This window comes from Austrofundulus limnaeus, unplaced genomic scaffold (assembly GCF_001266775.1).
Source record: "Austrofundulus limnaeus strain Quisiro unplaced genomic scaffold, Austrofundulus_limnaeus-1.0 Scaffold400, whole genome shotgun sequence".
NCBI classification, from domain to species: Eukaryota; Metazoa; Chordata; class Actinopteri; order Cyprinodontiformes; family Rivulidae; genus Austrofundulus; species Austrofundulus limnaeus.
In genome coordinates this window covers 383,899-400,520 of record NW_013952802.1, presented here as the reverse complement: position 1 = coordinate 400,520, position 16,622 = coordinate 383,899, and the positions used below count along the sequence as shown (strand labels likewise).

At 38.0% G+C, this 16,622-nt stretch overlaps 1 protein-coding gene across 1 annotated transcript in view; it reads right to left on the bottom strand.

Moving 5' to 3' along the window:
• Positions 1-16,622, bottom strand: part of grin3ba (glutamate receptor, ionotropic, N-methyl-D-aspartate 3Ba) — a gene marked incomplete at its 5' end in the record, with an annotated part of 261,638 nt that overhangs the window by 46,095 nt on the left and 198,921 nt on the right. Inside the window, 1 exon segment of the mRNA XM_014023970.1 lies at positions 13,049-13,164. Coding sequence (XP_013879424.1) covers positions 13,049-13,164 — 116 coding nt within the window.

Sequence of the window (16,622 nt, the reverse complement as noted above, 5' to 3'; positions counted from 1 at the left end):
CGTGCGCACACTCTGACGTGCGGCTGTGATTTATAAAGGAAAGATGCACAGAAACATGCATACGCATGGTTTTATAAATCTGAATTTATTTATTTTTTGGCGTATGCCATTTCCGCCTTTTGGCTGTACGTTCACTTTTAGTATGGTTTCCACGCAATCCTTTTTAAATGAGACCCCAGATGTTTTCAAAGTGACTGCAGTGTGAACGCTCATGTCACATTCCGTCTTTTTCATCAGCAGGAGGGGGTGAAAGATCGCTAAGACACTAACCTCAAGTCTCGCTGTTTAAATCTGTAGCTCCATGTGTTTACAGCTCCAAAACACAAGTCCGGTTGCTTTGTCTTTTTACTTTTCATTTTCCACGTAGATAGTTTGAAAATAACATGTCCAGCCTGGGTCGTGGAGAGTATCGATCCTAAAGTTAGCTACTCGGTCGATACTTTTTTCCAGCTCGTAGTTTTGTTTAAGAAAAAGCTTCACTGGAGCATCCCGGTCAGAGGCAGCTTCAGATATAAACACTGAACTAAAGAAGCAGGTCAGATAATTATTTAATCGGCTCTGATTAAACAACAACTTCCGATTCGATGTGCAAAATGTAGCATCCATGCTAGCTCTGTAAACGAACAAGCCGGCTGATGAGACGTCACGTCTTTTACTGCGCATGCGTGTCACATCAGTGCTGTGTAGCGTTCACACAGGGGTCTGATGCAGGTCACATTTAAAATGTAATGTGAACGTTCACACAAAAAGATCGGATTTTTTCCAAAAATTGGAACTGAGCATTAAGACCTGCAGTGTGAACGTAGCCAATGAAAATTAAAACTTGGGACTTGGAATCAAGGACCTTGCTCAATCAAATGAGAGTGAAGGCTGGTGTGTGTGCTTCATCTTTCCCACTACCATTCCCATTTAATGGTCTGGGGATTCAAACAGGCGACCAACTAATCAGGTTTGCATTCCCTTACCTCTGCGCCACCACTCTTCATTCTTACGCAACTGATTCATTTTTAGAGATAATGTAGTTCAAATAAGCCACAGCTAATCAACTTGAACCAACACATAAATGACTATATTTGATCCAGTTTTACAGATATTGAGCTAAAACTTGGTGTAGTAGTAACAGAGAGTCATTCTCACTGTACACCTTGACCATAATTTCTCATGGGTTTGTGCACAATGCTATTTTCAAAACGGCTACATCAACACAAGATGGTTTTATTTAAAACTCTGATATGGAAGGCAGGTGATATGCCTTTCGTCATGGGATGGTAAGGTTTGAATTTTCTGTGGAATTTCACTCAAACCAGCAAAGACAAAGGTATTTGTTTGTCACTGCTGTCAGACGTGAGCTGCCCCACCAACAACAGCCTTAACCCCGGTAACAAAGTCTTCTGCCATCCTTATTTTGATCTTCAGTCACGCTCTGTCCTGCTTCACCGAACAGAGGAGCACACAGTCACAAACACAATCCTATCCCACGCACAAACACACACACACTCAGGCAGCCATTGGCTTCATGTTCAGTGGCAATATTATTAATGGGGTGTGTCTAGGCTGTCGTAAACATCTCCCAGCAGCACTCAGTGAGAAGCGACACACAGCGACACCCCTGCATCTTTCTCCGGTTAAGCAGCCGGAAGATTTCAGCAGAGCTCCTCGCCTGCAGCTATTCCACTTTCCCAATTCTCCCGCCTCTCTGTATCTCCTGACCACAAACCGCTCTATAAATCCTGCCTCAGATGGACCAAACAACACTTCCACTTTTTACTCCCTCTATCTTTTCTGTCTCTTTTTCCTTTTCGGCCCCTCCCTCGGTCCATCTGCTTAGGGTGAAGGTTTGTCTTGATTAGGGGACTCTGTGGGCCGGCTCTTTTATCATTCGCTGGGCAGAAAGGCACAAACTGGCACTGTGCAAATGAAAACCCTCTATCTCCTCCTCACGCTCCACTCCCACCTCAGTCACTCTTCTCACTGGTCCTTGTTTATTCCACCTTTGTTGTTCTTGCTGCTATCCTTTTCGTCTCATGTTCTGACCTTTGTTTCTTCCTCAATCTCCTCCCCACATCCTGATGTTTTTCCCTTCCTCTTTCCTATTTTCTGACAAAGTCATTTCCTGATCTCTTCCCCCTAATACTGTGAAGATTTACAGAGTCATTCATCCCCATCCTACTCCTGACTGCAGATGTCAATGGGCACCAACGCCACTGTAGATTCTGTTCCTGCTTTTTCCACATAGAATATGAATTGAGCAGTCATAAAACTGACCCATTCTACATACCAATGAGACCCACTTTCCCAACTTCACAACCACGAGTGCCGCAAACAGAAGCGTGTCTCAGCTCATTCTGCGTTACGGAGTGAAGAAAGCAGCAGATATTTTTTGTGCACGAAGGCTGTGCACCAAGTGGGGAATATGGGAGTGGGGTCTTTCTAAGGCTACGCTTTGACTGACAGAAAAACACAACTGAAGTTAGTGTTTGGCCCCATGTTGCACTCTTACTTGTAGTATGTCTCAGCAATACAGAGAGAAAAGACTGGATTGACACAAATACGCACACAACTAGAGAAACTGCAGTTCGTGCAAAAAATGCCGTGTAAATGCTGAATGACTTTGGTAAATTTTGTTGAAAAAGCTGAAACTGAGCTGTTAAAACTTAAAGAAGCAGAACACTAGCTTAAATCTAAAGTGCAAAACCCTAGTTAAAGACCACAAAAGGCTAAATTGTCATGAAAGCCAAAAACAGCCAAATGTTAAAGTAGTAATCGACCAGGGTTGGGCAATATTGGCAAAAAAAAATTAATCACGATTAATGTGTTGTATTTAGCCGATAACGGTTAATTTGAAGCTTAATCCCCCAGAGTCCCTGGACACCTTGTATCCTAGTCACATGACCAACTTATTGGGAAAAAATTGGCTCTTCGTAAAAATCAGTTCCAAACTGGGTCAAAATCACAGACATCAGGCTGTACATCAAACTTTAAATTGTGTTGATAGATAAATAAATTACACAACTTTTTTTTAATGTTGGTCATATTTGATTCAGAGAGGAACACCAAGCGGTTAGTCTGCCTGATGGCATTAATCGTATTAATCGTCAAGTGCCAAAAATTACTCGATTAATGTTTTTCTGACGATTAATTGCACACGATACGATTATGCCCAACCCTATAATCCAGTGTTTCCCAAAGTTGGGGTCGGGACCCAAAATGGGGTCCCGAAACATCCAGGTGGGGTCCTGAAAAGATTTTCTGAATTAATGGCATTTTTGCCTTAGTTGTTACAAAGGTGTGAGGTTAGTGTATTTAAAATGGATAAATGTAGTATAAAAAATATTGTTACTATGCCCATGTTTTGTTGACCTGATACAAATGTTTATCCAAAAATAGTTGGGGGCACAGGTCTCTGCTACTGTTATTTTGTGGGTCAAAAGCTGAAAAGTTTGGGAACCACTGCACTTTGGTTCCCAAAGTTGGACTTGAGACCCAATTATGGGTCATGAAGCACCTTGGATAATCTCCAGAAATCAATTTAAAGGGTAATAAAATAATTGCTGGTGTAATATTTTCCCTATAATTATTATAAAAACACAGAATAAGTATTTATATTTGTGTACAAACTGTTTAGATTGTCAAAAAGCCTGTGTTTTTAGGGTTATTAATGAAGTTCGTGTACTCAGACCAGTAATATTTGGGGTCACAAGTTTTTGCCATGAATATTTTGTGGGTCAGAAGATAAAAAGTTTGGGAACCACTGCTATAATCAACTAAATGCTAAATAAGTTAAAATGCTAATTAAAAGTAACTGTGGTAAAAGGCATACAACATACCAACACTGCCTAAAAGCAGGAAAAGTTAAACAAGATAAGACAAAAAGCCAAAATGATAGTAGAAAAAACGCGAAAGTAAAGTAAAGGGCTAAAGTAACAAGGAGGTAGCTAAAAGCTAAGGGTAGCAAAAAGGCTTGATTTCAAAAGACGTCAGAAGCAAAAAAAAAGCTAAAAGGCTAAACAAATGATAAAACAGCAAACGTCAAATACAAAAAGTAGCAAAAAAGCTAACTTAAAGCTAAAATTAGCTAAAGGAAAGTTAAAGCTTTAAAAAGTGGTTAAAGGATAGCTAGATGCTAAATGAAGCAAAAGTTTACCTAAAACATAGAAACTATTATGAAAAAGCTGGTTAAAGGAGCAGGAATATGTCTAAAAGTGAAAAAAAAAAAGACTAGCTAGAGACTAAAAGTATCAAAAAATTCGGTAAAAGCTAAAAGTAGAAAAAGGAAAACTTGGTTACAAGTAGCAAAAGGCTAGCTAAAGATAAAAGCATCGGAATGTTAGTTAATATGTAAAAGTTGAAAAAGTATAACTAAAAGTTACAAGTAAGTAAAAGGCTTGCTAAAGAGTTGTAGCTAAATAATCTAAAAAGATAAATTGTAGCTAATTGTTTAAAGTAAAAAAAGTTACCAGAAGCCTAATGTATCAACATTTTATGTAGATGCAGAAAACAGTAAAATGCTAATTAAAACTTGTAGAATGGTAGCTAAAAGCTAAAAGTAAAAAGAGGCTTAGTCAAATCTAAAAGGTACAAGGCTGGATGAAACTTAAAAAATGAAGAGCTTTGGCTAAAAGTTTTAAGTAAGAAGTTAAAAAATAAAAATATCTAAAGGCTATTTAAAAATAAAATATAAAAAATAATAATAAAGATGAGGAAAACCGTTTCTGTTTAAATTAAAGCAAAAATAGCGTGAAGTATGTAGATTTCCATAAACATGTGTGTGCTGTCTTGTGTTTTCTCAACATATATTTCACATATCTTCTAATCTCTCTTTCACTTTTTCATTACATTTCACTTTTTTCTTTCTCTTTCTTTTTCTCCTATTACAAAAAAAAAGCCGCTGATGATGAAGAAGCTAAGATACTTCAGATATTCAGATAATAATAATTCAATAATAACAATAATAACAATAATAACAATAATAATAATTCAGATAATTCAGATATTCAGTTCTGCTTTCTACTGAAGTGGCAAAAAAAAAAAAGATTTCCATAAACATACATAAAACCCACCACTAAAAAAAAACACAACAATGAAGAAAAATCGCAGAGAAACAATAGTGTGAGTGCTGAATCTTCCACAGTAATCTGTGCACCTAAAACTTGACTACTCTGCTTATTCTGTCCCTGCAGATTCCTTCTACTGACTAAGATGAGTGGGTTAGAAGCTGAAAGTTTGATATATCCAATAAATTTGTTCCGCGAGCAGAATTTTCACATCAAAGTCACCTTCAGACAGTGCATATGTGCAAATGGTATGTGACTGGAATAATGTAAAACTTACAATGAAGGCAGGAACCTTTTATTTTCCACAGAGAAAGAAAGAACCAGACTTTTATTAAAGCGAGGACTTAATCTCTTTTTGGCAGGTCATCAGCAGCTTTTCTTTCCTAAAGTGATATAATTCACTTCTTCTACGTGTGTGTACATATCTTCCCAACTGATCCAATTACTGCTGCAGGACTGCAACACCTATTATTACTTTTCTAATTATGAGGGGCTATAAAAACCATACAAAGTGATCAATTACTGTATTAAAACAAGATTTATTGTTGGGAATTCATTATTAGTATCCGAGTGTTAAATCAGTATAAAATAAATCCTCACTGAGGGAGCAGAGAAAGTGATATTCATCTGCAGTGAAGGATTTTATGTTAATCTTCCGACATTTTGTTCAGAGTCCAATACACGACAGTGATGAAACTAGCAGTCCTTGAAAGATTACATACTGCCTGCTGCACTGCATACAAAAGTTTTAAATATAGATCTTAAGCAGTTTGATAGTGCTTGGAATGTGTGCTGTGAGTGACTCTCAGCTACGACCACAACAAAATGGAGTTCAGAGTTTGTAAAACTGGCTGAACTGGAGCCACTTTTGTGGTTGCTGATGTCATTTAGCTGTGATGGCCATCATGATTACTGTCTGAGAGTTTCATTGAAACCGTTCAAGTGGTTCATGAGATATTTTGCTAACAGACAAACGGCTGACTTCAGCAATATATCCCAACATTTTAAACGAAGATATTGAGCCATCTGCTTGTGCTTGAAGCATGCTTTCTAGCGTTGATCGTTGATAGTGGCTCTTTCTTCCATTTAACCAGTCTCTCTGCAGGTGTGAGTTAGTATCGTCATAAATCAGATGACTTTGATGTAGCCCACTGTTATTATTATATAACTGTTGGCAGACCTCGATGTTAATTGTTCATTTGTAATAAAAATGGCAGATGTCTTAGATAAGTTACAGATTTTCTTTTTATAAAAACACTCTAAACAAGTTGCTGCTAAAGCGCCAATAAGTTTAAACTCATAGTGTTCACTTCTTTTTAAACCAAAGTTATTAAAAATGGAATGTAGTTACATGTTGTCAGTTGAATCTTTAGTTTTGCTTTGATCACGTCTGAACTGATGGCCAGAGGCTTGCCCTCTGTTGATGGTAGAATTATTTTTGTGTGTGGGTGTGTGTGTGTGTGTGTGTGTACATTTGTCTGTACTGTAATATTACTGTACTGTAATATCTCTTGAACCACTACATAGATAAAAAAATTCTCATTACATTTACAGCTCATTACCATTTGGAGTCAACCCAATTCAAGATGGCCACTACATCTAACTGGCATTAACTGTTACAAAAATGTCTAACGACATAGTCACTTTTAATGATACTGAGTAGTTAACAGTCATCTTCATTATACTCACATAGCAAAATTTGTCTGGCCCAATTCTGGCCCACACATTGCACTACCTTCGGGCCAAATAACAAAAAGAATGATGGCCCTTTGGTGGCCTGGAGGTGGCTTGCCAGAGGTGGTCCATGCGTGGGTCAGCACCAGATACACCAAACCACAACACCAGTTGTGGCATGCCATCTTAAAAACAGTCCCATCATTACCAGATCTGGCCCACATCTGGCTACTTTACATGCCAACTTGACACCAGATCTGACCCACACCTCTCTGCTATGTGGGTATACTAAGGTTGAAATGCCTAACCCACATAGTAGACAGGTGTGGGCCATATCTGGTGTCAAACTGGTACTGCTGGCTGACTGCTGGCACGGAAAGTGATTTGTCAACTGGATGTGGGCCAGGTCTTGAAATGATGACAATGTTTTTAAAATGGCATTCCACAATTGGCCCAGTTGTAGTTTGGTTTATGTGGTGCTAGCCCATGCATGGACCACTTCTGGTAAACTACATCTGGGCCATCAAAGTGTTGTCATTCTTTGTGGTATCTGGGTCGAGTGTTAAAGTGTTGGGACCTGATGTGGATCAGAACTGGGCCAGATACATTTTGCTATGTGGGTAACACATAAAGCAGTATATCATTGCATGGTTCATGGCTGCTGGATCCGGAGCACCTGTTCTCCCAGTCTGCTGTGCTTGTCTATATCTCTTGAACGGTTTGTTCCGAACTGTAATTTCTCTTCAAGGAATCAGTAAAGTATCATTTAAAATAAATTATCATTCAATGTCACAAAATCACTTGATGGTTTAAGGTTGTTGAAGAGGTCTGACCAAAATGACTAGAACCCTATTTATCTATTATTTTTTAATCAAATGATAGCATTAAAATTTTCTAATATGCATTGCTTAGCATGCTAGGCTAACTCATGTGTAGGATGCACATACATCGCAGCAGTGTAGTTTTCGCCACTATATTTTCAAAGTTGAGAGAATTCAGGGGTAAACTGAGTTCTGCACACAAAGGTTCTGCAATATACAGGATTTTAAAACAATACAAACCTTTGGTACATTTACCGTTATACCACTTGATTGTAGTAATATATCATTTTGACTTGTTTGAATGGAAGGCAATCAGAATTCCTTTTCTTGGTTCACACTCTAGGATGGCTGCATAGAAATCTGAATTATTTACAACAGTTTTAAAAACTGTTATTTCTTCTAATTGTGAGGTATTCTGCAGTTTCAAGTCAAAAATAATGAGGTGAAGGTAGGGGAAACTGTTGATTTCTTTGCACATCATGTAAACCTGACAGGAGCGTAAAGTGTTTGTTGGAAGCTTCTTGAATTTTAAGATTTTTTATGCATGCCATGGTGCACAAAGTGATTGTCAGATAGAACAAAAGCAAAGGCTTCAGTTATGAAAAAAATGTCCTCCCTCTGAAAGTCTAAAAGGGAAAACAATCACCTTTAAAAATGGAACAGAAACCCAAACATACACACAGAAAACCCCACACTTGAGGATAACTTGTATAACAACCTCTCATGTGGGTCATTAGGTGTTTCCTGTCTGTCTGTGCATATGTTTATTATAGTCTTTATCACTGTGTTACGGTTAGTATATCTTATGATCATCAGGCCTCAATACTTCTTACCCAGCATCATCTTTTAATAATGGATAGCTGAGCACCCTTGTGCATCATAAGGCTCACACTTTTAGCCTGTCAATCATGTTGATAACTGTAGCATTTGATCTGTGTGCACACTGCATGTTTCAGTTATTACTTAAAAGAAATGGGAGCCTCTGGTCTTATGTGTCTACAGATGCACCATTTCTAACATGGACTCACTAACTGAAGACCAGTGACTGGTATGTCAATGATTTGAATAGCAAAAAGCAGGCATGATCAACACTTGTACATCAAAGAAGAGGCAAAGTAGCATCATCATGACAGAATTATAGTGTTATCAGATAGTTGCAGGAGTGTCTGACAGTCAGTAAAAACAGCGAGTTATAAGGTCATTAGATACAAAAAGACTCCTTGTACATGCATTAGAATGTCTGTCCAAGGTTTTGTAACTGGATTTTGTGATTATGTCCCAAAGTGTCTGATTTAGCAGTATTTTTCCCCGATAACATGGAAAAAACAGATGTACAAAATAATAATATTAATAAAATAAATAATACATTTTGGTAACATCTCCTAAAAATAAAGTTTCTATAGTTTTGTTTTCGAGGGGAATCAAGTGTAAAATAAAATGTTGAAAAAAATGTCACTAACACAGATGCATTACTTAGCTCGAGTGTAATTAAAACATTTCCACGACCCTTTTATTGTTATTTAGATCACTGTTTGTACATTTTGCTAAGTTTTGCCAAATGTTAAATTTAAATGTTATTTCTAAATCTTGAATTCTAAATCTAAAGGTAAAAGTTAAATGTCAAATGTTGAGGCTAAATGTTAAATTTTACATTTAATGATTTCCGAATGGAACTCATTATCATAGAACTTTGTCAGTGGTGCACAGCTTTTGTTATGATATCATCATTCTGCAACAAAAGCAATTGCTAATTAAACTAGAAGTTCCTGGAGAAACTATGCAAGATCATTTTCAACATAGTTTTGAAGATTTACTCTTGGCTACCACCACACCAAGTTTCAGCTCAATGACTAAAAACAAAAAAGCTAAAAATGGAGATCGTTTTTAGCTACCATCACACCAAATTTTAACGAAAAAATGTTTTTAAATGGCAAAGTTATTGCAGTTTCAAATTAGCTATGGTGGCCATCTTGGATTTTTATTCAGCACTCAGAATTTGTCAAAGCTTGTTCTTGGCCACTACTATACCAGTTTTCAGGTCTGTAAGTCTGAATTAAAGCCTGTATGGCTGAAATAAGGCCTTTTCTAAATTAGCATTAGCAGTTAGCTTAAACTTGTGATAAGCATTTTGAATGTGTTGCATTAGCTCTCAGCTACCACCAAATTTCAGTTTTGTATGTCTTAAAACTGCTAAGCAGTCTTGGTACCATGTTGAATTACACAAAGCCCCTTCTTTCCAGAGGCTACTTAAAATATAGGCAGAGGCAGAGGACGGTGTTGCTTCGCAATTAAGTGTCTCACATATACTTTACTACATAATTTTCACTTTTTTTCTCATTCAGTTTTGTTATATTTCATAAATATGCCTAAGTTTAATAATGTGAGAGAAAAAAACATTTTTTTATTCAGTCAGTGTTTAACCCCCCTGGCACAATAAACTGTTAAAATATAATGACGTGCTTCCTTTTTTAAATTCAGCATATTAAAAAAATAGCCCTTCATGTTATGGAAAGACCCTCTTGATACAAGAGAAAACTCAGGTTTATAAGAAAATGGCTGCTTGTAAATTAATTGTTAGTCAATGGAAAAGATCAATCAAATTTAGAATAATTAATAGATAACTTGCATCCTTAGTGTGGATGCAAGTTTAGAACAACAACAGTTACAAGTATTTTACACAAACAATGATTCCTGTGTGAACTAATGCTCAAATATTTTTTTGGTTTGTTTTAGAAGCTGCAAATTATGAGACTGCAACGGCCTCTGTCACAGTTTCTTGTGTCTGTTCTTTATCAGTTTTCAGAAGCTGCACTTCATTTGCAGCCTGAATGACAAAGTGTCCAGCCAGGTAGGCAGAGTTTGTGCTTGATTTAAAGCAGTATATCAGACAGATGTCCGTTTCAGATTCAGTGGGGAGAACAATGTACACTCTGATGGTGTGCCATGCAGCAAAGTTTGGTGTGGAACTAGTAAATAAGTATCACCAATATTGATACCACATGCCACATACTTCATACCAGGTACCACATACCAGGTACCTCATACCTCATACCTCATACCAGGTACCACGTACCACGTACCACATTCCTCATACCAGGTACCACATACCTCATACCACGTACCAGATACCACATACCTCATACCACATACCTCATACCAGGTACCACATATCTCATACCACGTACCACATACCACACACCACATATCTCATACCATGTACCACATACCTCATACCAGGTACCACATATCTCATACCAAGTAACATTACACACATCACATATCTCATACCATGTACCACATACCTCATACCAGGTACCACATATCTCATACCAGGTACCACACACCACATATCTCATATCAGGTACCACATATCTCATACCAGGTACCACATATCTCATACCACGTACCACATACCACACACCACATACCACGTACCACATACCACACACCACATACTTCATACCACACACCACATACTTCATACCAGGTACCACATATCTCATACCACGTACCACATACCACACACCACATATCTCATACCACGTACCACATACCACACACCACATACCTCATACCAGGTACCACATATCTCATACCACGTACCACATACCACACACAACAAATCTCATACCACGTACCACATACCAAACACCACATACCTTAAACCAGGTACCACATATCTCATACCACGTACCACATACCACACAACACAGATGTTGTACCACATACCACACACCACAGATCTTATACCACATACCACATGGCACATAGCAGGTACCAGATACCACATGGCACATACTTCATACCAGGTACCAGATACCACACACCTCATACCACATACCAGATACCTCATACCAGGTACCACATACCTCATACCACATATTAGATACCATAAACCAGGGACTAGATACCACATATCAGGTGCCTATCCTTTTTAATAATCAAAGTGGACGCATGGTCTTATTGTTTTACAATCTTTACGTTATTTTTAGATTATTAATTCAAAAAAATCTAGGACCAATTCTGGGCAAGGTTTATGGGCAAATAGAAACTACTTTAATACTTGCTGCTGTATACTTTTTGGGTTGAAAATACAACAGCACAGTGCTCCTCTTCCTATCTGCCAGTTCTCGCCACAGATGGGCCTGAATAAGCCAAACCTTGGGTCACATGATGGTGCAGCATCAAAGCACAAGAGGGGGGCAGAGAGTGGCTGTTCTGTGGCGCGCGACAAAAGTGGCACTTGAAGGCAGTGGGATGTACACAATCAGCTTTGACAAGCCAGTGAATCCACAGCAGCCCATACTGAAACTAATGTATTGGTACTATTATTACACCGATACTGATCAATATCAGTACTAATGTTAGTTTAGATAATGTTGATTCAGTCTGCCCAACAATAGTATGCTCACTTCCACTATGTGATCAATATAAAGAAGAAAAGCTGCATGAAGCCAATGTCCAAACATTATGTTAGTGAATCTGGTTATTACAGGATCTGTGTTTTTCAGTAGACTTTATTTAGGAGTAACCATCATCAGGAGAAGGTGGCTCCCCACTATAAGCTTTGTTTAGGTAACTTTTTTTTTTTAGATAAAAATAATATATATTTTAAGTTGTTCCTGTGTGCTTCCCATTCATTTGTTGTGGTTTTGAGCCAGACCATAACATTAGCCCTTTTTCCTATAGCCTTTTCAGTCCCAGTCTCCATCTTCACAGTCCATCTGCAGTTTGGTGTGTTTTCATGCTATATTCAGTTCTTATTATTTCCTCAAGTTTTGTTTGTGATTTTTGTTGCTGCCACATCAGCCCTTTCTTTTATGAAATAAAGTTTTCATTTTTTTGAAAAAAAAAAAAGCGTTTAATGAAAAATTGTGCATGAATCTGTATTGTTGATGAATCTCAGCTACTGCTACATCAACATACGCTAAACTGAGTGATTCAAAGCTATTTTTGTGTTGGCTAATGTCATTTAACTGTGGTGGCCATTTTGAATTAGATTAACTCCAGAGTTCTACTAATCTATTATTGATGTACATCCAGTGATAATTTTCTGGAAGTTTCGTTTAAATCTGTCCATTGGTTCATGAGATTTTGCTTTAGGACCAACTCATTCACACAAAGGAATGGGCAAAACACTGTTGTTCACGTTCCTCTTTCAGTGTCAGACATTAAAAATGGAACTAGGACTATTATACAGCACACATGATGTCTCTAATGTGTAAGAAGAAAAATCCATTTTTTTACACAATTTATTTTAAGATCTTTTCTGGTCTTTTTTTACTTGGTTTGAATAAACATTCAGATAAGAGCTTTGGGTGTTTTTGTCAGAGCAAGTCAAGCAGATAAATCACACATGTAAAAAAAATTAAATAAAACATCGACAAATGTAAGGCAGAGAAATTATTGTTCAAAATATCCAAGGGGATGACTTCAAGTGTTACAAATTTCTTAAAAGTCATACAAAAATGTGAGTGTGAGTCTTAACAGCGTGTTCACCTTCAATAGCGAAAGGCTTCCCTACTGTGAGCAGCTTGCAGTCTGCATCGATGGAGACCTCAAAGTCCAACAGAGCTTTATCCATGATGAATGCATCCAGGGCAGGAGGATCTGTCCTTCACCACCAACACACACACGCACGCACACGCACACGCCACAAGACAAATAGAGAAACAAAGAAGGAATAATTGAAGTTTATTCAACTGAAAGAAAAGCAAATATGAGCATTTATTAGATTAGATTAACTTTCCCACATTAATTCTGTTCCTTCGCAATCCTGTATTTGAGGCCGTCATGGCAGTTTGTCGTTTATGGAGAGGATGAGATTAACTGTGCTATAATACACGAGGTAAACACATACATCATTACCTAAAGCAACAGCTCCTGTAGCAGCCTGATAAGACATTATACACTCTGTGGAGGACTCTCCTATTTCTACTGATATCGATCCTCTTGACCCTAATTGACCCCTAATTATAGACTGTTCCTGGGCTGCTGACCACGAGTGGCTGCAGATAAGTCTCCAGATGCACAGCACACGGGCTCTGAAACTATACTGCTGCACAAATGCATTGCTTGAAGGAATGCATATCACTCGTTTCATGCCAGAGTTTTGAAGTAAGATCATCTGAGAAATGATAGAATATTTAATTCAAAACTCAAAATTAATGTTATGTATATGAGAGGGCTGAAAAACAGGCTTGTAAAGTTGTATCCACTATGAACCATAACACTGCTGAGCACCACTAAGAACCTACAGTTTGACTTCAATGTGCCAAAAAAAGAAAGGATTTTGCATCACGACTCTGTCAGAACTATATCAGGATGATCATGTAATGACGTGCATTTTTCAGATTTTGTCTGGATTTTCTGAGGTGCCTATTAAACAGGTAGATTTCATTTGTAAGGACCTCAATATATCCGAGAATATGTATTAAATAACATTTGGTTTGATCAATGAAGTGGTTACGGACAGAGTCAGAGCAGAACTAACCTCTTGACAGGTGATTAAAGTTTAAGATCTTTCTGTTCCAAACTATACAGCAGCAAAAACCTTGTGGCTCATGTTATTTGCAGGTTAAACTACTGCAAGTTTATTTATATAGCACATGTTAGTAACAAGGGAATTCAAATGGTAAATGGTAAATGGACTGAACTTATAGAGCGCTTTATCAAGACTCTCCGGACCCCAAAGCGCTTTACACTTACAGACATTCACCCATTCACACTCACATTCACACATTGATGATGGCAAATATACATTGTAGCCACGGCTGCCCTGGGGCACACTGACAGAGGTGGGGCTGCCATGCAACGGCGCCACCGGAACCTCAAAGGGCATTACATGAGAAAAACATAAAAAAGAAGTACCGTATTTATTCGTGTATAATACTATCTCATGTATAATACGATCTCATGTATAATACGACCTCATGTATAATACGACCTCATGTATAATACGACCCCCCCATTTTGAGCTTAAAAAGCATAAAAAAATAATCCTCAAACTACTTCCAATTTCATACAGACTTCAAGATTTTTCAGCCTTTGCAGTCTTTATACATATCAGTAAGATGATCATTGGACCGTTCATTTTATTTTAACAACATATGTACTAAAAGGTATTTTGACAACAAACATACAGTGTATCAGCTGTAGCAGCATCATATGAATTCTGGTATTTTACACATAGTCCACCAGGAGGCGCCAACACAAAAGTCAGAGACTTCACATGAGATTTCTTCTGAGGGAAAAGCAGATTACTTCCTACTCGCGAGCGCCCCCTCTGGTGGGGAAACTTTTTTCAGGGATACAAAACTTTTCAGAACACCGGTAGATGGCAGCCATTGCAGACAGACATCTGTTTGTTGTTGTTCCAGCAGCGGCCCAGTCACAGGTGAGCTCAGTTCAACTGCTTTTTACAACGCGGTCTCATTTCTGGACTGAGGCATTTTGCCGATATTTCAGTTAAAAATACATAAGTAAAAATATTTATCAGAGTATAATACCATACCTCCCAACTTTATGGATGATTTTATGGATTAAATTTTACGTATTATACTTGAATAAATATGGTACATTACAGTGGCATAGTACAGGAAAGAAGAGTTGGACCACAGACTAAAATTGATGTTTCAGTTTATATTTTCAAAAGAACATTTAAAGCTAACGCTAAACAAATTGGTTTCTAACCTTGATTCAAGAGAACTCAGGGTTTCCTCATTCTTTCAGTGTTCTATCAAGTCTCCAAGTGCCTATAAATTTACAGCTGGCATGTCAATAAAAACACCCTTGTAAAGTTTGAAATGCCTAACCCACATAGCAGACAGACAGGTGCGGGTCAGATCTGGTGTCAAGCTGGTACTGCTGACCGACTGATGGCACGGAAATTTGGTTTGTCAACTGGATGTGGGCCAGGTTTGGTAATGATGGATCTGGTTTGAAAATGGTATGCCACAACTGGCCCAGTTATGGTTTGGTTAATGTGGTAAGGGCCAATGCATAAACCACCTCTGGGCCACCAAAGGGCTGTCGTTTCTTGCAGTATCTGGTCTGAGTGTTGGAGTGTTAGTGTATTGTCTGGGCCAGGCAGATTTTGCTATGTGTGAAGTCTTACATTAATTTATTTCAGTAGTGTGTATTTTATATACATGGTGTCTAACATTAAGTAATGCAGCTTCACTTCCACCTTCATCTTTCAGTTGGTAATCCTCACAAGTTTTTTTTCTGAGGAACCTGGAACATTCATTAAAACTGCTGAGTACTTCATGAGACATTTTGGTAACAGGCAGGGTTAACTCAAAATAGTTAAAAGCAAAATTTTAACTGAGATTTTCTGCAACCTGCCAGTGCTCAGACCATTTGGTAGAAATCTGTTTCAACTACTCTCTCACAATCTGCATTTTTAGGTTCTTTTTGTGTTTTGAGTTCATCTCGGCTTCTTTGGTTCATAGTTTTTGTCCTCTTGTGTTCAGTTTGTGTTCCTCTGTGCCACCAGCACTACTAGTCTCTGATCCTTAGTCCCGCCACGCCCAGTTACACCTGCTTCTGGTTTAATTAATCACAGCTGCAGCCACCCTTCCCATCTGCCCCAGCCCATATAATCCATCTGTTTCTCACAATTCACCACTTAGTTCAGCATTATTTCGAGCCAGGTCTTGTATCATGCCTTTTCGTGACTTTACTTCCACGGTTTCTGTAAGCTGGCACGTCAGCATGTTGTTGGCAAAAACATTTTTTTTGTTATTTCTTCAAACTTCTCAGGGTTGTAAAGTAACTAAGTGCAAATACTTAGTGTACTTAAGTAGAAATTTTGGTTATCTGTATTTTACTTGAGTAATTATTTTTCAGCCTACTTTTTGCTTCTACTCCTTACATTTTTACACAGTTAACTGTACTTTCTACTCACTAAATTTTTAATAAAGGTAAGAAGTAGAAAGTCATTTCTCCTATTTTGTTTCGACTTGTTAGTGTTAAAAAATACTCCATCCATCCATCCATTTTCTTCCGCCTATCCGGGGTCGGGTCGCGGGGGCAGCAGCTTCAGAAGGGAGGCCCAGACCTCCCTCTCCCC